Raw genomic sequence first — 24,823 nt, 5'->3', positions numbered from 1 at the left:
ACCTGTTTTCGATTGTGATTATGGGGTATTGTGTGTAGATTGCTGAGAATTTAGGCATGTTGATCTGGTCAGTAGCCATAGATTTCACGACCAAGCACCTTCCAGATGGCAGAGGAAAAACATTACGGCTACTCGGGCTCAGTAATATATAATTTCTATGCTGCACTAATGTGAAGTGGGGATAGCTGCAGGAACCGGACAACTCCTGCTTCATTCATTATTCAAGTCGTCACAACGCTAGCAGCATACTATTTTCAGGCTACTCTACATAAAGTACCCAATAGAAAACATCACGTAACCTACTTGCCTGGCTTCTATAAATGTAACTGCGGAGTATCATGTGTTGGCTACACGCAGCCTCTGGACACTTATGTTAGGCCCCATTATACACTGCTCAAAAAAATAACGGGAACACTAAAATAACATCCTAGATCTGAATTAATGAAACATTCTTATTAACACTTTTTTCTTTAGTTTAGTTGAATGTGCTGACAAAAAAAAATCACACAAAAATTATCAATGGAAATCAAATTTATCTACCCATGGAGGTCTGGATTTGGAGTCACACTCAAAATTAAAATGCAAAACCACACTACAGGCTGATCCAACTTTGATGTAATGTCCTTAAAACAAGTCAAAATGAGGCCCAGTAGTGTGTGTGGCCTCCACGTGCCTGTATGACCTCCCTACAATGCCTGGGCATGCTCCTGATGAGGTGGCGGATGGTCTCCTGAGGGATCTCCTCCCAGACCTGGACTAAAGCATCCGCCAACTCCTGGACAGTCTGTGGTGCAACGTGGCGTTGGTGGATGGAGCGAGACATGATGTCCCAGATGTGCTCAATTGGATTCAGGTCTGGGGAACCAGTCCATAGCATCAATGCCTTTCTCTTGCAGGAACTGCTGACACACTCCACCCACATGAGGTCTAGCATTGTCTTGCATTAGGAGGAACCCAGGGCCAACCGCACCAGTATATGGTCTCACAAGGGGTCTGAGGATCTCTTTTCGGTACCTAATGGCAGTCAGGCTACCTCTGGCAAGCACATGGAGGGCTGTGTGGCCCCCCAAAGAAATGCCACCCCACACCATGACTGATCCACCGCCAAACCGGTCATGCTGGAGGATGTTGCAGGCAGCAGAACGTTCTCCACGGCGTCTCCAGGCTGTCACGTCTGTCACATGTGCTCAGTGTGAACCTGCTTTCATCTGTGAAGAGCACAGGGCGCCAGTGGCGAATTTGCAAATCTTGGTGTTATCTGGCAAATGCCAAACGTCCTGCACGTGTTGGGCTGTAAGCACAACCCCCACCTGTGGACGTCGGGCCCTCATACCACCCTCATGGAGTCTGTTTCTGACGGTTTGAGCAGACACATGCACATTTGTGGCCTGCTGGAGGTCATTTTGCAGGGCTCTGGCAGTGCTCCTCCTGGTCCTCCTTGCACAAAGGCGGAGGTAGCGGTCCTGCTGCTGGGTTGTTGCCCTCCTACGGGTCTCCTGATGTACTGGCCTGTCTCCTGTCAGCGCCTCCATGCTCTGGACACTACGCTGACAGACACAGCAAACCTTGCCACAGCTCGCATTGATGTGCCATCCTGGATGAGCTGCACTACCTGAGCCGCTTGTGTGGGTTGTAGACTCCGTCTCATGCTACCACTAGAGTGAAAGCACCGCCAGCATTCAGAAGTGACCAAAACATCAGCCAGGAAGCATAGGAACTGAGAAGTGGTCTGTGGTCACCACCTGCAGAACCACTCCTTTATTGGGGGTGTCTTGCTAATTGCCTATAATTTCCACCTGTTGTCTATTCCATTTGCACAACAGCATGTGAAATTTGTCAATCAGTGTTGCTTCCTAAGTTGACAGTTTGATTTCACAGAAGTGTGATTGACTTGGAGTTACATTGTGTTGTTTAAGTGTTCCTTTATTTTTTTGAGCAGCGTATAAATACAAACACACACAAATGTTTATTAATAAATATCATGAATTTGGCATATTGTTTATTGGGACAAATCTCCAAACTTGCTGTGTGGCACTGCCAGAGGATCAACATATCTGTGGCTCTTCCATGTTAACAACACTGACTTTGAGATAAAATTGTGTTGATTAAATTGCAAATACAACAATAAAATTGTTAGCTACATATTTATCCATTTACAGTGTAATCATGTCAAATTTTTGCCATTTTCTCATGTAGGACATTTGGTGGAATTTGCAGAAAATGAAACACTACTATGTTGTAGTTCTCTGTAGGTTCTGAGCATTCTGCTGCCTCCTGTTCTTTGTCTTCGCTATAGAGAAAAAGAGAGCGAGAGAGAGAGTTTACATCACATGCAAAGTTACACATTTACTGTTTTATTTGTGGTTTCTCTTGTTGGGATCACTCACCAAATTCCATCTTCAGCATGATCTTCATGCCTATACCCATGGCCAGGATCAGCACCACAGCAGACACACCACAGATCACTATGACCAACATCGTCACGTCTGACACACATGGAGACAGCACAGAGGGTCAGACATGGGGACAGCACAGAGGGACAGACGTCCCCAGGAATTGGCTAATTTGCAGAGTAGTAAGACAAAGCAATATCTTGACAGATCCAAATCCAATCATAAATGTAAACATTGTAAATATTCAAGTCTCAAATATGATTGGCGAATATGTCTACCTTCAACTTCAATCTCCTTTGGTTCTGAGGTGAAGTTGCCACAGGGACTCTGGATGGTGCAGGCATATTTCTCCTTGCCAGAGGTATCTATACCAACCTTCTTCACGGTGAGCAGGCTACTGTTCTCGCCCTTCAGGTGGACGCCATTCATCAGCCAGACAAACACCAGTGGGCTTTTTGGTTCCACCGGCAGGTTATGGGAACACTCAATGTCCAGGTTATCACCCTCCTGCACTTTGAACCCAGAACTGGTGTTCAGTAACACTTTAAAATCTGTTGGGTTAAAGACAGGTTAAGAAATGGTTAAAAAGTCTTGTCATAATTAGGGTCAAGAGTTGTGATTCTTTTAGGTTGTCACACACACACACACACACACACACACACACATTACCTTTTGAGCAGTACTGTGGAACTGAAAGAGGCAAATAAGGAAAAAGATAATATTAGAGTCCCTGCCTCTGGTGTACAATATATCATCTTCATCTCCTCCTCAATGTTATCTCAGAGACATAATGTCAGAGAGCGCCATGTATACACTGCGTGTACAAAACATTTACATGACAGACTGACAAGGTGAAAGCAATGATGCCTTATTGATGTCACATTTTAAATCCACTTCAATCAGTGTAGATCAGGCGTGGGCAGCCCCAGCTAACACACCTGACTCCCATAATCACCTAATCAAACTGATCTTCAGTTTAGAATGCAATTTAATTCATCAGCTGTGTTTGCTACTGATGGAGAAAAAATGTGACACCAATCAAGCCCTCGTGGACAGGAGTTGCCCACCCCTGGTGTAGATGAAGGGGAGGAGACAGGTTAAAGAAGGATTTTTAAGCCTTGAGACAGATTGGGTGTGAGTGCCATTCAGAGGGTGAATGGACAAGACAAAAGATTTAAGTACCTTTCAACAGGGTATAGTAGTTGTCGATGCCAGGTAAAAATATTCTCAGTGTGAAATAGTTCCCAATCTTTCTGATTGTGACGTCATGTTGTATAATTCTTACAGCACGTGCTTGCATTTGTGTGGATGGCTGAGCTCGTGTAGATGTCTCTCTCACACACTCTCCCTCAACCTCAAGCTCTTCTTTGGGCATGTGCATTTCTACATCTGCAAATCCGGACTCGCGCGTCAAATTGCTGAGAGTTGGTTTGAGGAGATTGTTGCGATCGCAAAGACATGGCTCTGCTTTTTCTATTGACAGTGCATACAGTATAGTTGTTCAAGACGGCTCTCTCAAAACAGGACCTGGGAACATCTGCTGATCTATCTACTAGGTTAGTGCTTATGTTCTATCTTTCAAAGTTATCGATCACAAGCACAAAAATGCCTTCTCGAACATGAACTTTCATGCACCTTAATAATGTGTATGCCATCTGTAAATACAAATAAAATTGTTTAAATTACAAGCCTTGTAAAAAGCAGAGACACGGCGCTACAAAATGGTAGATCATACGCTGTATTTGACGAACAGTGGGAAAGTTATTCTGCTTTGAAAGTTGATAAACTTGTAACCTCACTTGAGAAAGTGGCCTTTTAATGTTTTAGTACCTAGTGGAGGGTTCTTCTTTGTCTACACCCGTACAGCATCGTTCACACCCGCTTTAGCCCCACCTATCTCTTTAAGGGATGATCCGAGCGTTCTGTACTAACAGCAGTAGTCAATCACCCAAGCTAACTGGTTAACTTGCTAGCTACTTCCAGACACAAAAGAGTGAACAGCTCACTGACCATTACTCACCCTAGCAAAGCTGGTTAGGCTGTTTTTATGTTATCCAGAGCATTGGTGACTGCAACTGTGCTGTCAGATTGTCCATTCATAAATTCAGAGCGTTTTGCTCTCAGAGTGTACACTGCACTGGACTCTCTGGCAGATGAGTGGGTTGATCCGAGTGTTCTGACCTCACAGCGGCAGCCGAGCACTCAAGCTAACATTGGCTATCTACTTCCAGACACAAATGAGAGAACACCCCACTCTGACCATTTTACTCGTCCTAGCAGAGCTGGTTATCCAGAGCGTTGGTGACTGTGCTGCTGGCAACAATTTAATTATGCTTTTTTGCTGACAGTTACTGACACAGGCCATATTTAACGTGCGTTGAGCGTTCATAAATTCATTAGTTATTCTGCGCTAAGGCACACACAGACAAGAGTTCTCTGAAATCGGAGAAGATGGCCAGATTGAATTTACGAACACACCCAAAATGGTTACTTGCATAGTTGAGTCTTTAAGACATCTAGCTAGCTAAACAACGAACCATAATCCCAACTCATGACGTTACTACCCTGCATGAATCTGCAGGTAGCTAACCAACCACCACCAACTAGCAAAGCAAATGGCTCTGTGATACGAATAATAAGATCATACACGTAACGTTAGCTAGCAAGCCAGCCAGCTAACGTTAGCTAGCTAGCTTACAGTACACTTTAACTTCAAATGAAAACGATTGTCAAAATTAGAAATGTAACATTTGAAAATGTAGCTAGCCAGACTACTTTACCAGTGCTCTGAAATCGGAGTAGATGGCCAGAGCAAGTTTACCAGCTGACAACAGCTGTTGCAGTGGCAAACATATGGAAGAAGGTACTCTGGTCATATGAGACTAAAATTGAGCTTTTTGGCCATCAAGGAAAGCGCTATGTCTGGCGCAAACCCAACACCTCATCACGCTGAGAACACCATCCCCACAATGAAGCATGGTGGTGGCAGCATCATGCTATGGGTATGTTTTTCAGTGGCAGGGACTGGGAAATTGGTCAGAATTGAAGAAATTATGGATGGTGCTAAATACAGGGAAATGCTTGAGGGAAACCTGTTTCAGTCTTCGAGATTTGAGACTGGGGGGGAGGTTCACCTTCCAGCAGGACAATGCCCCTAAGCATGCTGCTAAAGCAACACTTGAGTGGTTTAAGGGGAAACATTTAAATGTCATAGAATGGCCTAGTCAAAGCCCAGACATCAATCCAATTGAGAATCTGTGGTATGACTTAAAGATTGCTGTACAGCAGGGGAGCCCATCCAACTTGAAGGAGCTGGAGCAATTTAGCCTTGAAGAATGGGCAAAAATCCCAGTGGTTAGATGTGCCAAGCTTATAGAGACATACCCCAAGAGACTTGAAGCTGTAATTGCTGCAAAAGGTGGCTCTACAAAGTATTGTCTTTGGGACTTTGGTAAGTATTGTCTTTTATTTCTTGTTTTATTTTAATTCCAGGTTGTAAGGCAACAAAATAGGAAAAATGCCAAGGGTGGTGAATACTTTTGCAAGCCACTACGTGTGTATGATATGTGTAGTTGATGCCATGACACAATCACTCATATTCCACTAACATTTCAAACAACCGCCATATAAAAATTGATAACTCAACTATCCATTGACAGTAGGGCATATATGAAATGAATACTGACCAGTAGCATTGAAGCATTGGGTAGTGTCTGAGCACATGGTGTCACAGATGGCTGAGGGAGTTGGATGGAGAGGAAGAAAGCTTTGAATATAGATTTTGTCTGAGTTTCAAGAAAGATCAAGTTAACACAGAAATACAACAAGCTAGAATACTGTAATGGTCTAATGTAAAAGTCTGAAGGTCAGGGGAAGGAGTAGGTTTGCAAGCTACCGGTAATTTAACAGTTACCGGAACATTCAGTAATTTAGGTCATTAACATGTAATCTATGGCAATCTATTCAAATGTATGTAATTTATACTTGAATACGTTTAAAAAAAGTTTATTTATATATATATATATATATATATATATATATGATTTATTTTTATATCTGTGTCCATATTGTCCATGAGTTTCTAGTGGATAGAGCATATGGTTCAAGACAAAAGCCTAATTAAATGAAAATAATGCATTGTTGATAAGATGCTTTTTTCATTAACTCTTCGACCTATTGACTTTTCACAACTACCACCAATTTAGCACATACACATTTACTCCAAAGACATATTGACATAGAAAAATACATTAAAAAATGATATTCATGCTGAAACCCTTTTTCAAACACCAATGGTATTCACTAAGTTGATGGTTTATATTTAGGATACGGTTTTACAGTTTCGTCATTCTATTTCTTATTTTAAAAGTATCTTATTTGATTATCTTATATCACATGGAAAATCAGGCCACACAGAGGGTCAGAAATAATGACAGAAACGTGTGATAATCTGAAGTACCCCAAAAGGCCCTCCTCCAAGAAAAGTCTGTACAATTCTGTCAGTTTAATGGTAAACTTAAAGTTACCAGTAATATGCCCTCCCTTTGCAACCCTAGGATGGAGTAATAAAGTGGAATGGTTACCATTGTCTGGTAATCCCGCAGCAGATATTCCAGGTGAGTGTGTTAAGTTGCACTTTAGACACATCAAGGGAACACAGGTAGAACAGACACTACCTACGGAGAAATATATTGAGAAGGTTGAGGCGGAGAGAGGGAAAGGGAGGGAAGAATGACAGCAGGGATAAAGGGAAAGAGAGAGGTATGTGTGTGCGTATATAGAGGATTTGGGTCACAGGAGACAGAGAAGGGGGAAAAGTGAAGGCTTCAACAGTAACTAACATAAATCCAGAATATTCACGAGGTAATATCAAACTGGATTTTCTTTAAAAGGGAAATGGGATTGTTCCTTACTGATCATGAGAAGGCAAGCAAGTGAATACAAGCCTGTCCCTGTCCTCGCCTTCATTGGTACCATCTGACAAAGATGAGATGTCATTCAGTTTCTATTCATTCAAATAGTTAATCAAAATAGAAATGGGTTCAAATGTAAATTAAACCCACTAACAATATTTAATTCAGGACATTCTCAATGTCAAAAACCTAGAAATGTTCTAAAAACTTTAAAACCTGTTGATAGGATCATTAAATACATTAGCCTACATCATTACATTGAATAAAATATTTTACCTCTTGTGCTGGATCTCTGGTCATGCACGGAGTTCCCTGGACGAGGAGTGAGTGAGCATCTCTACAGAAAGTTATTGTACACTGTGGCTGATATAAACACTGATATGAATGCAAATCACCTCACCAGCCACAGCCCACGGCTACCAGACAGTAACACAAGCAATATACAGATAATACCGGAACATGTTTGTGCCCTGCTTGGCACCTGGAATTTGATGTTCATGAAAAGGAGTGATAAGACTGTCGGTGGTGCTATTGGACTGTTTTACATGATTCAGAACACATTTAGTAAGTCTCCTTGCCCGAGGAGCAGATCTTTAGTTTCTGTAGCATGAGGCAGTTTGATGGACCCGCTAGACAGGACTCTAGTCTATCGCATGGCCTTACCTTCAATCTAGCTCCTTGATGTGGAGTGCCAAGCAGAGACACATCGGGTTCCATTTTTACACCCTTTGGTATGATTCAGCAGGGGATTGAACTCCCAACCTTGTGGTTAGAGTGTCCACCCTAAGGCCACTGAGTTGGTTAGAACAAAATGCCAGCGGTCAAACCTGGACATGGCTATAATATTTCATATTTTGGCATCATGTCTGCCTCCCAACACATATTTGCACATGCACACACTATAACTCATGAAGACTGATGTCAATGCACCTCTTATCAGAATTAATTGCTGACTTTATAGTTGAACCATGCAAATTGTGTGTTGACTTCCAAAGGATCAGGAGCCCTTTTCACAGACAGCACATTTCAAACAAATTATGAGCAGTACAGTACAAAGGTACACTGCATCATGGGATATGAAGTTCAACTCTCCTCACTACCTGTCAGTCTGGCTCTGAAGCCATAAAGGTCTGTTCTCTGGACTTCAGATTCACTTCCTCTGTGGCCACCAGAGAGTGCTGTTGATCAAACAAATACAGTTACCCATCACATTTCTCCCCCTTTCGGTCTCTTTTACCATTTAAAACTTGCAGTGATTTGCCGTCATTTATTCAGGCCTGCCTAACTGAGGATAAACACATTTTTCTCCTCCCAGAGAGCTCAAATAAATCAATTCCTATTAGTCTGGACAGGAGAAGGAAAGATCCCCTGACCTATATATTCCTGTGACAGCCTCTCTGCTCTGCTCTCCTCTGCTGATGGAATGACATTCTATTGGCCTGAGACATTACAGCACTGTCCCCTAAAGCAGCAATGTGGATGTGCCATGTCCTACCTCATAAAAAAGAGAATCTGTTCTGTAAACGTTGGTTTGTTACACGAAAAGCCACACTACTACGAAAAGGTGAAGAATAAGAGAGATGAGCGGCTATTTCTTCATTTTGATCACGCGCCGGACATGCATTTAAGGTCCACTTGATTGGCTCCACTTGATTGGCTCCACTTGAATGGCTACATTTGATTGGCTCCACTTCATTGGCTCCACTTGATTGGCTCTACTTCATTGGCTTTTAGATTTGATCCATAGGTGTTTCTAGCACCATGCCCTGAACTTTGACTTGGAGAGAGGCAAGGTGAACTAAATTGGTGATCCAAACAGTTTTTGTAGGTAGGCTATGGGTCTATGTCTGAATTATAACATGTATTCTTATGTTTCTAAATAGTATATCTTCTTCAAATGCATCTTTCCTTTTCAATATTTGCAGACTCTTCAAGCGGTAGTTTATATTTTTAACTGCTTTCTTATCAAACACCTCTCTCACATAGTGCTATGCAAATACATTTTAATTCAGTCCCAAAAGCTTTTTCCCCGGAAGATGGTGGCCTTCAGTAGGCTCTGCCGAAGTCTCTCTCGGCTGGCGAAGAGAACTGCTCAGTACAAGTTTGGGAAACTGAACACCTACAACGATACCTGTCCACCAACTCAAATAAAGGTATGCCTAGTTGTAGAAAGACTCAAACAACTCGTTGGCATTTTTGGAAATAAATTAGACAATTTTCTTCCGGAAATATTTACTTTGAGTAGCCTATTGAATGTTTTAATCTTTGACTGGATGTGCCTTTATCCACTGGCAATTATAGGGCTGGCTGGTGACAACGCTATCTCTAATGGGGTGGGCAGCGCAGTCACAGCTCTTGTGGTTGGATCCACAACCTGTTCTCATAATGCACTGTTGGTGCTATATCAGGTAGCCATATTTGCTCTGGCGAGTTTTCACCTGAGTTAAGTCTCACAGGCTACACTGTCTAGTCTGAAATACAGTAGGACAGGAACACAAGCACACCACCCACATCAGAGAGTTTCTCAAGAGCCAAGATGAAAGCCGTTTGATCACTGTAACCCTGCTTCCCCTTTTGCGGCCCATTGCCACAGCAACCCTTCCTTTCAGACAGGAAATGACAGGGAGTCCTGAATGAGGAGGACCTAAGTGTGTCAGTGCAGGGTGGATCACTTTGCTGTGACACCCTCAATGGGTGCACATAATTTGGGATTCCCACCGGTACTTCAGCCATGTCTAAGAACATAAAGACTCTGGGTGTTCCTGGTGTTGGTCACATGGTAAGTTGTCCGTTTCTCTGTAGACTTGGGTTGAATTCAGTGAGGTGTAATGTTACATACTGTTCAGATAGACATATATCATGTGAACAGACATGCATCTCTGCCATGTAGAGTAGGAGTCAACTCAACAAAATTCTATCTGCGTTGTTCAAAACGTTGAGTCCTTCTGGATTGCTCTCCACTGCCCTATCTAGAGCTGGCCTCAAGTCAAGATTCCTTCTGGGTCACCTAAGGATCTATTGGCAATGCGCATGCCCCACCCACCTCAGGATCAGTTTTTTTTTCAGCCATCTATTTCCTGTGTTTGAGGGGTGCAAAATTCATTTGACACAAATCTCATAGGATTGATTCCTTATATTTTACTCCTGCAACTCTTCCATACTCTTTGCCATTTTTTTTTCTAAGGTTTTATTCCCTTTTAATTTTTGCTTAAAATGATATACCCAAATCTAACTGCCTGTAGCTCAGGCCCTGAAGCAAGGATATGCATATTATTGGTATCATTTGAAAGGAAACATTTTGAAGTTTATGGAAATGTGAATGGAATGTAGTAGAATATAACACAATAGATCTGGTGAAAGACAATACAAAGAAAAAAACAACTGTTCTTTTGTACAATCTTTGAAATGCAAGGGCGAGGCCATAATGTATTATTCCAGCCCAGGTGCGGTTAGATTTTTGCCACTAGATGGCAGCAGTGTATGTATAACGTTTTAGCCTGATCCAATGAACCACTGCATTTCTGTTCAAAATTTGGAATCGAGACTGCCTAATTTGTTTTAATTACTTCATGTTCAAAATTGTGCACTCCTCAAACAATAGCATGGTATGTCACTGTAATAGCTACTGTAAATTGGACATCGCAGTTAGATTTTCAAGAATTTAAGCTTTCTGCCAATATCAGATATGTCTATGTTCTTGTTACTTACAACCTCATGCTAATCGCGTTAGCTCAACAGTCCCGTGGAAGGGACACCGATCCCGACGTTACAACTGTGGAAGTGTTTGTAATGACCTGTCTGTGCGTAATGCCTGAAATGGGATACATTGTCTTTCCTTTGAATCTCTAAGAACGCTAAAGCTTTTGACAGGGATTTAATGCATCGTCTAGACACTTGCATCACAAAGAGCTCCTTTGATGGATGTTCATTTTTTTATGCAATTGAAGTAATTTTATACAGTTGCAATGTTTACGAATGCGTTGAAGTGAAAGCAACTTCTGAAAATGAACACTCAGATTAGTGATTTATGTCTGATCTCACAAATAATGTGAAGTATGTAATCTCGAGCTAAGTTTATTTATAAAAAATGTAATAGGGTATCCTGATATTAACACACTTGGTAAATTCTACAACAGAACGTGACAACTGTAATTAATGAGGAAGTATATACAGTGCAGGTAGGCCTAGGTGATGGGTGGTTGCAGCTCTGTTTCTCTTATGTTAATTTATATAGGTAAATACACCCAGTGTAGTTATGCAAATGACGCAACATATTAACAAAATACCTGATACAATGTATGAGTGCGTTCGCAAAAAAAAGACTGACATTTGACAAATTGAAACCTTAATTCCCCCCAAAATTACTGAACTCCATCGGTCTGTGCCAGAAATGTTTTATGTGCTATAATTCAGTCAACATCTGGATTATAAACATTCTAAAAGTTTGGAGTATCTTCATCCATTCTCCAACTGTTGACTTTTTATTAGAATTAGTTTTTAAAATGTTTTAATAATTGCTATTTCCATAAGAGGAGATTAGCACAAGCCTGTTGGTGATCAGGCTTTATCCTGTTTTAAAGGGTTTCCTGACATTTGTGCTCCGCTATCAATGGAGAAAAGGGCTATGCTTTAAACCGCTGTTTCTGTTTGAGCAATGCCTTTCAGGCGAAGACCATGTGATTTTTATTAATAACTATGAAGCTGCTGCCAAGTAGACTGGGGTGTGACACCAAAGCTGCTACAAGACAATGTTGGCTGTTAGTGAAACCGACTAGGCATCTAAGCCACTGTCAAAGTATACAGACATTGTTTACAGATTGCCCTCAGCGACATCACATCCAACCTCTATGGCATGTGGTGGTGTCCCCACCCATCCCGCTGCATCTGTGGCGCAATCACTGATGACTGAGTCACATAACACTGGGTGGTGATGTCAGGGAAATGACTCATATCCTCAGGAGGCTGTTGAGACATCTTAAGTGAGTCCGGGTGGATACGAGGAGTGGTGTGATTGGAGTGCCCACGCTCCAAGAAATGCATGCTTATGGTGGTCTCGTGGAAGGACTCCTCTTGTCGTCATTTGCAGCGTCACTATTGTACACAACACAGTGAGTTTTAAAGGATCTTGTCTTTCATCAGGGACCGTATTCATAAAGCGTCTCAGAGTACGAATGCTTATCTAGGACTAGTTAACTTCGGATCTTAAGACATGGACAGAGGGGACCTGATCCTAGATCAGCACTCCTACTCTAAGATGCTTTATGAACACCTCCCCAGAACCAGAACACTCCTAGTGGACTCATAAAGTTATGTTTCCTCATCTTAGCAGTTAGCATGCACCTTATGCATGAGGCTGTAGGGTTTGCTTAGGTCCATCTAGTGTGCTCTGAAATGTAGAATGTCTGCTTGTCTTTTGTTTGCATTCAGTACAGCATGCACTTTCCTGTCCCGAATTCACCTTTCCTTGGGAAAGAACATGACGTCTAAGCTTCACTGGAGCTGAAAAAAAAAACATTCTCTGTCCTGAAAGCTGAATGAGAGCAGTACAGTGACACCCACTCTTCCTGTGTGAGCTGGGGCCTTGCCTGCTTGAGTGCTCTAACGTAGAGGAGAGCTGTCAGATCAAAGACATGCAGCTGTTTGTCTTCACTATCACTTCCTGATGCTGCATTGGTGTGTTTTTGTCCTTAATTCACTGCCTGAGATTTCTCATTGTCAATACCTGGTTGAGTGATTGTTCCTGTTTTGAATGGTATTCTGGTCTATAACGTTGGTCTGTATTTCTATTCCACGAAGTTGGTCTCCACTTTTACATTACTGACTCTAGATTTTAATGTCTGTGGAACTGTTTTGTATTGATGGATCATGTGATATTGTATTTGACTGAGACTGACACACTTTCCCCTTGTCTCTGCAGAGCCAGGCAGTGTCAGATGGCGGTAAGCCTGTGTGTGTTTGTGCCTGTCTGTCTCAGAGCTGTTGCTCAAATATGAGCATGCCTGTGCGCGTAGTAGTGTCAGTCTGCTTCCCCGAGGCTTCAGGGTGTGGATGGTTTTATTAGTGTGTGTGATTTTTCTCAGAGCTGAACATGTCTGGTCGTGGCTGTGGGGGCAGTTGTACCAGTCTGCCAGAGGCCCAAGGGGGAGATGCCCAGGCCAGCAGTGTCGTCAGCTGGGCTGTGTCCTTCGAGACGCTATTGGAAGACCCCATGGGAGTATGCTACTTCAAGGTGAGCCGCACGCACTCAGCTTCAGAAATCACTGCTTTTAATTGAGAACAATGATTGCTTTGTCGCCACTCAGCAAATGCAAAACATGTTTTTCTCAGAGTAAAGCAACGGGAGGAGTCATACAGCAGGGATTTAATAAAAAATGACAACATTTATTAGCGCTAGAATCAGTCTTTGTTGATTGAGCTTATGTGAATTCTATCTTATTTTGAAGAGCATGTTGTGCCCTAAACCTAATGACCATTAAAATACGTTGTTTATTATAACATGTTAGACCGTTGCGTCACTCAAGAGGCCTAAGGCACTGAAGTGTTTAAGGGGTAACTGCAGACCCGATTTCGTTCCCAGGCTGTCACAACCGACCGGGAGTCCCATAGGGTGGCAGACAATTGGCCCAGTGTCGTTCGGGTTAAAGGAGAGTTTGGCTGAGGGGGCTTTACATGGCTCATCGCGCTCTAGCGACTCGTTGTGGTGGGCCGGGCACCTGCAGGCTGACTTCGATCATCAGTTAAATGGTGTTTCCTCCTACACATTGGTGCAGCTGGCTTCCGGGTAAAGCGGGCGGGTGTTACGAAGTGTGGTTTAGCGGGTCATTGTTTTGGGGAACGCATGACTCAACTTTCACCTCCTGAGCCCATTGGGGGAGTTGCAGCGATGAAACAAGTTCATAATTGGGGAGAGAAAGGGGTAAAAAAGTTAAAATACCTGCTAGCTGAGATCTACTGCTCAGATAAATAAAAAAACGCAAGCCTATTTAACAATAACTTATTTAAAACAGTTGTGTACTGAGGTTTGTGCAGTAGGCTATAGGCCCAATGCATTATCCCTGCGTCTTGGCAGGGCAATTCAAGCATAGCCAATGTTATTCTCAGACAAGTAACCATTTCTAAACTTGAGGTTTATGATCACACTGGTAACAGATCACTTATATTATTTGCGCCACAGCTGAGTAAGCATACATTGAAATAATTGTTATTTTACCGAACTGATGCCTGTATCTGATTGGCTAGCCGTGACCTATAGGTGCATTTGATTTACTCTGGGCCTGCGGGATATGGCAGCGGTACAGCGACATCTGATCATAACTCACAAATACTATTCCAGGTTGTACAGCTAAATATTTTGGAGCATATGGTCATCTTTTACATTTTATTTAGTGAATAGGTCATCTGTTGATCAGATCTGATGGGAGCTGTATGGTAGGTCATCTGTTCATTAGGTCTATGTTGTCACGCAGGCCTTCCTGAGGTCAGAGGTGAGTGCGGAGAATATCCTGTTCTATCAGGCCTGCGAGAAGTTCCGGGAGATTCCACCCACCCGGGTGAAAGAGGTATGGGCTTATTCCTCTGTCTTCTCTTAACCTCTAGTGATTCCCCATCCCGCATGCGGGAGTGTAATCATCGCCTGACACTAATTAGCATAACGCAACGGACATAAATATTCATGAAAATCACAAATGAAATATATTGAGACACAGCTTAGCCTTTTGTTAATCACCCTGTCATCTCAGATTTTCAATATGTGCTTTACAGCCAAAGCTAGACAAGCATTTGTGTAAGTTTATCGATAGCCTAGCATAGCATTTTGTCCAGCTAGCAGCAGGCAACTTGGTCACGGAAATCAGAAAAGCAATCGAATTAAATTGTTTACCTTTGAGCTTCGGATGTTTTCACTCACGAGACTCCCAGTTAGATAGCAAATGTTCCTTTTTTTTCCAAAAATATTGTTTTTGTAGGCGACGGAAATTGCAATCATGAAAATGGCGAAACATATTCCAAATTAGCTCCATAATATCGACGGGAACATGGCAAACGCTGTTTATAATCAACCCTCAAGGTGTTTTTCAAATATCTATTCGATAATATATCCCAGGGGACAATTCGTTTTTCAGTAGGACTGATTGGAGTTATGGCTACCTCTGTATTTTATGCGAGAATCTCTCTGGGAGCATCAGGTGACCACTAGCGCAATGTAGCTGCTTACGGCTATTCTTCAACATAAATGCTTAAAACTACGTCACAATGCTGTAGACACCTTCGGGAATACGGAGAAAGGGTAATCTGGTTGATAGCCCATTCACTGCTCAATAGGGACACATTGGAACGCAGCGCTTTCAAAACATGAGGCACTTCCGGATTGGATTTTCCCAGGCTTTTGCCTGCAACATCAGTTCTGTCATACTCACAGACAATATTTTTACAGTTTTGGAAACTTTAGAGTTTTCTATCCTTAGCTGTCAATTATATGCATATTCTAGCATCTTGTCCTGACAAAATATCCTGTTTACTACGGGAATGTTTTTTCCCAAAAATGAAAATACTGCCCCCTAGTCACAACAGGTAACTGAATGTCAACAGTTGAATAGATGTGTTACAGTAGGGACTGAGGAAGGAGAGTTGTGTGTGTCTGTTTGAACCAGATTGTGGAGCTGGACTGATGTATCACTGGTAATGGCCCTTTCCCTATATGGTGCACTACTTCTGACCAGGGCCCTAAATGGGGTATAGGGTGTCACTTGGGACTTGTCTTATTCCCATAGTTAAGTGAGGAGGCTCATGCCATCTTCCAGACATACCTGTCTGACCACGCTCCCTACGCTGTGAACATCGACGACACGGCTCGCGTGGAGGAGAAGGACCTCCTGAAGCCTACAGCTGAAATGTTTGACAAGGCCCAGAAACAGGTCAGCTCTGCTGCCATCTGCCTGCCGCATACACAGCTCACACAGACCAGCTAGCTAGCGCATGTTATACGCTTGGAATTCAGTTTTGTTTGAAGGCGATCGATGTAGAACACCTCAAACTCATGGCCAACTCTAGTGTAATAGTGAGGAAAGTCCAGTGCCATTCCAGTAACTGGTGTCTGTTTGTCCCTCCCTCCCTGGATCAGATTTTAAAGTTGATGAAGATGGACAGCTACAGGCGCTTTGTCCGCTCCCCTCTTTACCAGAAGTGTACCCTGGCCAGTGTGGAGGGCAGGCCACTACCCAACATCCCCGCTGAACCTACCAGCACAGGATCATGGGAGAACATGGCCACCTTTAGCCGCTCCCTCAATGACAACAAGAAGGTGGGATGGATGGACTTCAACAATGACTATGAAAGCAACGGTTTGACTGTTAATGAGGACCATTTCAATGATTTAATTTGGATGTGTGGTTGTGTAATAGCTTGTAACCTGTGTTCAGCAGAGGGATAAGCAGCGGGAGAAGAGGGGATCGTGGGGAGGTAGGCTTCCCCTCAGCCATAAACCTACAAATCTCTTGTCCAACTCTCTGTGATATTCTCTAGTTTGTTTACCCTCTGTCTGTTTCTCTCTCCTCCCCCGTCACACTCTCCCCTCTCAGTAGACTTGTCATACACTAAGGTGAATGTGTCTCGTAAGGATTATCGGATGTCCAACAGCAGTGTAGAGGTAAATTCATCATACTTGGTCATCTGGGATGTGGGAGGAGATTAGTTTAAAAAAATATATATATATATATATATATGTGTGTGTGTAAGATTAAGCATAACCATTCATTCTCAACCCTCCCTTCTCTCCTTTTACTCCCCTCTCCCTCACTCCTCACCCACTCTCCTCCTACTACACCCCTCCACCCTTATCTCTTCCTGTTCCCCTCTCTCCATCACTACCTCTACTGCTCCCCTTTCTCCCGCTCTACCTGCTCCCCTTTCCCCCTCACTTCCTTTCCTATCCATCTTCCCCCTCTTTTTTCCTGACTTCTCTTGTCTAGAATGGTCGCTCTGGTCCCTCAGACCAGGGGCAGGGTGATGGTTGCGGTAGTGTGGAGGGAGGTTACTGCTGTGTCTACCTGCCTGATGGCAGTGCATCCCTGGCCCCCATACGGCCCGGCCTCCCCCTCAGAGAAATGCTGTCTGGCCTCTGTGAGAAGAGAGGCTTCCCCCTCAAAGACATCATTATCTACCTCCATGGAAAGGACAGGGTGAGCCAAAATGGGAATTGTCTTCCAGCCAGAGGTTTAAATGGTGTCAACAATGCTCACTTCACCTCTCAACATCCTAAATGACAGTTACCCATATGTCCTCCTATAGAAGCCCTTATCTCTGGAGCAGGACTGTTCAATACTGAGGCACCAGCAAGTCTCCCTGGAGCTGAGGGTGACGTTTGCGTGAGTCATCTGTCAATTCCTCTTTCTGTCTTACTGACCCTCAGTGCTTGTGTGCTGTGTTGATGTGTGTTGATGTGTGTGTTTCAGGTTGGAGGTGGTGTTCACTGGTAAGACAGTGGGCATCATGGTGAAGTCCAGTAAGACTCTGCAGGATGCCCTGTCTGCGGTACTACAGAAACACCAACTTGCATCACACCAGGCCCGGGTCACCATGGTGGGTGTGTATGGACTTGTTTACCTGTACTTGAAGGGGCGAGAAGTCCCCATGAATAGTAAACAAACACATTTGACCAACATGGTACATTTTGTTCATCCCCTTAAGGTCCAATGCTATTTCTAGGGGGTTTAGTGTTAAGGTATGGGTTAGGGAAAATAAGATTTTGAGTGAGAGGTTTGTGTAAACATATCCTGTTTTGCAGAGTGGGAGTGATGTGCCACTGAGCACTAGTGTGTTCAAACTGGCCAATAAGAAGCTGCAGCTGGACAAAGGTGAATACATACAGATTAGCACACATGTTAACTAGTGCTTTGTCCCGCTGGTGGCCAGGACCGGGCATTGTTCTGGTGTTGTGTATCCTAACTGGTGTTCCAGACCTTTTAAAACTCCGTAACCACAACTGCCTTCACTTTGGATAAGTGGTCACTCCCTGAGGACTACTCATTACTGGGAGATACTTGGTTGTGTGTCTTCATGTTTTATTCTTCTATGTGACACTTGGGATTTTCCCAGGTATCAAACCCCATAATTTGTACAGTAGCCTATCTAGAACTTACTACTGTCTTGTCATTCCAGTTGGCAGTCCCAGGATCAGTGGCCAAACTCCAGTCGCACAGGTGAGTCTGACAGGTGCACTGTTGACAACCAGTTTGTTTGGGAGTCCAAAGCTTAAAGTAAAATGTGTGTGGTGTTCTAAACACTTTTCAGGAGAGCGGTAGATCTCCAGCAGGCCCAGAGGTCCATGTGTCTCCTCAGGCAGACGGACCCGGAGCCAAGCCCAGGGTCAGGAAAAACCATGAGATGGAGGGTACGAGTCAGAACCATGGGGTCATGGCTTATTTACTGCACCTGTCACTGGACTAAACCCTATAGAATACCTAGTAGCTGTAATGGGACTAAACCCTATAGACTACCTTGTAGCTGTAATGGGACTAAACCCTATAGACTACCTTGTAGCTGTAATGGGACTAAACCCTATAGACTACCTTGTAGCTGTAATGGGACTAAACCCTATAGATGACCTAGTAGCTGTAATGGGACTAAACCCTATAGACTACCTAGTAGCTGTTAGCCCTAGTCTGAGAAACTTCATGTATTTCTCTTTCTCCATGCCTCCTCCCTCCTGTCTCTCAGTGATGATGGAGCTGTTGTCCAGGGCCCAGGCCTGTAGGGTGGATGACCAGAGAGGCCTGCTGACCAAGGAACACCTGGAGCTGCCCCAGTTCCTCCTGAAACCACCTGTCCACGCCAAGGAGACTCAACAGGGGGAGGCTGGAGAGGTGACAGGGGGATGGAGCACCCACAGACACTGAGGAGTCAGAGAACCATCCCAACTCTACTCCCACCCCTGTTGGAGTCTGTCACTCATCAGGTTCCAAACGCACAGGCTCACAGGAAACGTGTGTGTGTGTGGGTTAACATTTTAATAAACTGTATACATGAAGACCCCAACTATTAAGAGGGCAATAGTCTAGCACTGTTGCCTATGATTGTCTAAGCTCTGAGGCATGTCTTATCATACTTTTGTACAAAATGTAATGAAATGCAGAGTCTGTTATAGGTTCCAATTCATGAGGGTCTTGCATCTCTAAGTTGAACTTTATATTTAACTAAGCACTTTGAGTACATGTGATTTGAGATTTAACTGGTTTTATTTGAGCACTTTTCTCTTGTGAGTTTATTTAATTGACTATCTGGCATTTAATACTTTTGAGCACATTGTTTGCTGTGTTTGCACTTTGAATGCCAGGTCCTCTGTGATGGTCAATCCTTTGAATGCCAGGTCCTCTGAGATGGTCAATCCTTTGAATGCCAGGTCCTCTGAGATGGTCAATCCTTTGAATGCCAGGTCCTCTGTGATGGTCAATCCTTTGAATGCCAGGTCCTCTGTGATGGTCAATCCTTTGAATGCCAGGTCCTCTGTGATGGTCAATCCTTTGAATGCCAGGTCCTCTGAGATGGTCAATCCTTTGAATGCCAGGTCCTCTGAGATGGTCAATCCTTTGAATGCCAGGTCCTCTGTGATGGTCAATCCTTTGAATGCCAGGTCCTCTGAGATGGGCAATCCTTTGAATGCCAGGTCCTCTGAGATGGTCAATCCTTCTGTCTGTTATCAGAGTGCCATTCAGGGTCTAACTTCAGTATTAACTTACCTTTCCATTCATTGCACATGATTAAATCAGGTATCATTGATCTATGTACCTCTAGCTGACTGGTTACACTCATGTCCGTCAGTGTAATGTCTCAAGGACAGACTACGCGCATCCAACGTAATTACACACTATTTTAGTTCTCTGATCTGAGTGACGTCATCTGAATTCAACATGCCACTTGAACTGCACTGTGATTGGTTCGTCACCTGTCTAGGAGCCAATCGCAGCTTGGCTTCATCTCCATAAACTTGTTGCTTGACGGTGCCCCTCTGAAGCCACTTCCCTTTTATGGGGTGTGTGTCTCTGGATGGGAATAGTGTGAAATAGTTTTGAAAGCATTACTTATTACACTTTTTGTTCAGTCAAAGAAAGACAATCCTTCAGAGAAATGTAAAAGTTGATGTAGTAGTGACTTCACCTTTTTATATTAAACACCGGACTGATCAGAGGATGCACATCTAGTGGTTTGCAAGCTGTCATTTTCCTCTGGCGATTTCTGGATGTGTTCAGTCATCGGTGCTCTACGTGTACTCTCATCCTGTCTGTTTTATCTCGCTCTCGGATGATGCTTAGCTGTAATTGATGCTGTCAGCTATCTAGACCAAATTGCCTTATCTCATGCAGACCCACATGTAATATCCAGGTAGTGCCGTAAGACCAGGCAGGGGACAAGGTAAGCGTGGTGGGTGTGAGCACTTTGTCATTTGGAAATGGTACTCACTGTAGTTAAAATGTGTTCCATATTTGCGGTAATGTACATTATCCCGGTCTATGTATGTGTAGAATATAAATCTGGTTGTGGCATATTTGTCCTACCTCTTCTTAACTCGATCCTTTTAATTTAACGGGTGCTGAGACACTCCGGCAGGCATTAGGCTATGCATTGGAATGCATGGCTTGTGTAAAACTAGACCCATCCATTAGACTGTAAGTGCTTGTAGAAACAGTTGGTGAGTTAATGGCTATAGGCTCAACACAGCGGCAGGCTGTGTGCTTGGCCAGTGGGGGGTGGAGACTGTTCTATGGCAACACTGAAATGGTGGCAACTGTAAGGAACTGATATCAGGATCGGGTGAGCAGTTTATGGCTGAGCTGTGACTAAATGCCCAGGAGCGTGAGGCAGCATTGATAACTCTTTCAGGATCTGTAGAAAGGCTGGATATAACGGTGTAGTAAAGCTGCTGGCCAGTGATCATGTACTGTGTAGGACACGTCCTTGGAATCAGTGGGGTGGTTATGTGATTCTCATGACTTCGTATGTGTTCGTAGGCTGTAATAGTGAATTTCCAATTCCCACATCTCTGATAGAATTGTCACCAGCACCGATGCTAGCTAGGTGGTGACACTCGGCCCTCCACGCTTTTATTAGGTATGAATTGACTATGACATTGGGGAACTGCCTAATAGGTGTTTGGAACCACCTGAGTGACAGACCGAACTATGGGGTTTTCTACCCACTAATACTCTGCTGCTGTAGCTAAATGACACCCAATAGGTTGTCTCAAGTGATAATGTGCCTCTGACAGTTACTACTTTGTGGAGGAGGGGTGTTAAATGTCCTTTTTTGGGCGGGGGGTTCGAATGAGTTTGAAAAGACCATGTGGTTGTGGGAATAAGTTCACTCAATACTGAGGTAAATATCAGGTCATATCTGTGTAAGAGTGGATGGCAGGCTGTCTTCACTCAGAACTGCAGATTAATGATGTCTTCACTCAGAACTGCAGATTAATGATGTCTTCACTCAGAACTGCAGATTAATGATGTCTTTACTCAGAACAGCAGGTGGTAAATGCGTACTGTAGATTTGACCATGCAGCGTCTAACTGTTAAATGTACCTACTCTGGCCTTGGCACACAGACTTGAGCCAACAGATGCTGTGCGGGTAGGCGCTGCATGGTCAATCCAAAATCTGCAGTTACGGTGATACAGCCTCAGGGCAACTTGCAGAAGTCAGGGCAACTTGTGCTTCGCTGAGCAGCACCGAGCTTTTGAGCAGAGCTGTTGTCAAGGAAGTTTGTTTATACAGGACCCCACCTACCGTTAACCAATCATTGTCAATACGAAGCCCTCAGCATTGTTACAACATTTCGGAGGCACACGACGGTGCTCAATTTGACCTCTGCATTCCTCCAGAGGCTCTACAATTGTCACACCGTCCATACGAAGGCCCAGGCCACATTTTTGGATCAAACACAAATTGTCTTTTTGTTGTCACCACTATCGGTAGAGTGAAATATAATGGAAACACATTGAACTTTTGATTTTTATTCGGTACGTGAACACCTACGTGGCAGAAGTAAATGTTGTGTGCACTACATCACGTACTGGTAGAAACACACCATCGGTCAGCCTGGTCTCAGACTAAACTTAACGTGGTAAATGTAAATCCAAGATGCTCAAATTAGTATGTGATATATTTGGTGTGGTTACAAAAAACAGACGGTTACTTGAGGTAAAAACATAATTAGGATCGGGCTTATAACGCGTGTTCAAATTTCATGGAGATCTTTAGGATTTTAGTTAGTTAGCTAACCCTGACCTTAACCCCCTAACATCTAGCATAGCTAATGTTATCCCTGGGAAAATGCAGCAGAATTTAGAATATTTGCATGAAAATCTGTCGCCAATTGGATGGAAACCTAGCTACCCTTTCCTGTCTCTCATGGTGGGGGGAAGAAACTTGAGTTGCGGCCAGGGTGAATTATTATTTTATTTTTTTGCCAACCTAGCTGAAGTCTGTAAGGGGACATTCCTCATGTTGTGTTTGTGTTCCTATGATGCTGTGTGTGGATAGTACACACACCTAAGTGTCCAATTTGGATCTGTCACCTTTGCTGTTACGGAGTCAGTCATGTGGACTAATTGATAGGCAGTGTTTTCTGAGTTGGTGTTCCACTGGGGCAACTTTATTCTACAGGTCCTCATTTTAAATAGCACTTCTATAACACAAGGGATTCTGGGATGAGGAGGATAGAGTCCAGTCAGGCCTGAAATCAACATCTAGATCAATTGCCTCAGACTGACAGACTACCGCAGAACACTCCATCCACCTTTGAGGGAGATATGCTCATGCCAGGAACTCTTTGTTGCAATACAACGTTACAGTATGATGCATTATACATTTCAATACAATGTTACAGTATGATGCATTATACATTTCAATACAACGTTACAGTATGATGCATTATACATTTCAATACAACGTTACAGTATGATGCATTATACATTTCAATACAATGTTACAGTATGATGTACTATACATTGCCCCTTTTAAGAGTAATGAGGCATCAACTGTAGTGTGGCTCAGTGTATTGTGGCCCATGTATTTGTAAGGGTATACTAACTGTTCAAGCTGACGCAGGTGTTGGGGTGCAGCTCTTTGAAAAAAAGTGTTAATCTATTGCTGGGCCAGGGATATGTTTTTTTTTAAACATTTTTTGTTTTTTGACCAGATTAATGGTTAGATGCTGCATGGAAATGGAACGGTACATGTGGTGATTGTGGCTAATGTTTGACGTCATGGTAATAAGTAGTCAATTTATACCACCTCTCATCCATAGTTAATGAGATGGGGCTGAATCCTGCAGGAAGTTGGGGATTATAAACCCTCATCCACGGGGTGCCTTCACCTACACAGGCCTCAATCGCTTGTCACTCTACCACAGCATGATTTGAAAAACACTATTCACAGGATTAGACTCTGGTCTCCTATAGGGAAGAGGTCAGAGACCTGGCTGTGTGGATCCAGGATAACAACCTCTCCCTCAACGTGATCGAAACAAAGATGATTGTGGACTACAGGAAAAGGAGGACCGAGCACGCCCCCATTCTCATCGACAGGGCTGTAGTGGAGCAGGTTGTGGACACCAAGGAACTTGAATATCTCATCACCAATAAACAATCATGGCCCAAACACACCAAGACAGCTGTGAAGACGGCATGACAAAGGCTATGCCCCCTCAGGAGACTGAAAAGATTTGGAATGGGTCCTCCAGATCCTCAAAGCTGTACCATCGAGAGCATCCTGACCGGTTGCATCACTGCCTGGCAGCTGCTCGGAGTCCAACCGCAAGGCACTACAGCGGGTAGTGCATACTACCTGTACATCACCGGGGTCATGCTTCCTGGCATCCAGGACCTATATACCTGTCAGAGGAAGGCCCTAAAACTGGTCAAAGACTCCAGCCGTAGTCTCTGTTCTCTCTGCTACCACATGGCAAGCACTACCGTTGCGCCAAGTCTAGGACCAAGAGGCTTCTAAACAGCTTAAAGCCACACGTGAACATCTAATCAAATGGCTACCCAGACTATTTCCATTGCCCCCCCCCTTCTCTGCTGCTGCTACTCCCTGTTTATTGTCTATGCATTGTCAGGGTAACTCTACCTACATGTACATACTACCTTGACTAACCTGTGCCCCAGCACATTGACTATGTACTGGTACCCCTTGTACATAGACTTGCTACTGTTATTTTACTGCTGCTCTTCTTTTTCTTCCCATGAAGTGAGTGCCAGCTTTTATTTGTATATCTTAATTGCCTTGTTGATTTAAGGTTTGTGAGTAGGCATTTCACTGTAAGTTCTATTCGGTGCCTGTGACCAAATAAAATATGATTTGAATACTCTCCCTTGGTGAGTGTCGCCACTTGGTGGACTTAGTTCATTGACATATATGCACTAATGAGCTAATCCTCTTATCCTCCAATTGGCCACAGGAGTTAAATAATTTGTGTACAGCCAACCCTAGATTTGATATAATAGTGGACCTAACGGAGGATTGCGCAG

The 24,823-nt window shown here is 43.5% G+C and overlaps 1 protein-coding gene and 1 pseudogene across 1 annotated transcript; one reads left to right on the top strand and one right to left on the bottom strand.

Annotated features, from left to right (window-relative positions):
• Nucleotides 1–1,945: 1,945 nt before the first annotated feature.
• LOC115117742 (uncharacterized) lies at nt 1,946–7,681 on the bottom strand. The gene is made up of 8 exons (XM_029646234.2): nt 7,583–7,681; nt 7,307–7,370; nt 6,977–7,069; nt 6,080–6,130; nt 3,063–3,083; nt 2,672–2,944; nt 2,388–2,486; nt 1,946–2,290 (listed from the first exon to the last, which is right to left on the bottom strand). Exons 1-8 carry the CDS (start codon nt 7,604–7,606, stop codon nt 2,232–2,234), a joined length of 684 nt encoding a protein of 227 aa, XP_029502094.1. The 5' UTR covers nt 7,607–7,681; the 3' UTR covers nt 1,946–2,231.
• A 1,371-nt stretch (nt 7,682–9,052) lies between these two features.
• Nucleotides 9,053–24,663, top strand: LOC115117744 (regulator of G-protein signaling 14-like; annotated as a pseudogene).
• The last annotated feature ends 160 nt before the right edge of the window (nt 24,664–24,823 follow it).

Source organism: Oncorhynchus nerka, linkage group LG5 (assembly GCF_034236695.1).
Source record: "Oncorhynchus nerka isolate Pitt River linkage group LG5, Oner_Uvic_2.0, whole genome shotgun sequence".
Classification (NCBI taxonomy): Eukaryota; Metazoa; Chordata; class Actinopteri; order Salmoniformes; family Salmonidae; genus Oncorhynchus; species Oncorhynchus nerka.
The sequence above is the reverse complement of the archived record's forward strand: the minus strand, read 5'-3'. Positions and strand labels throughout refer to the sequence as shown.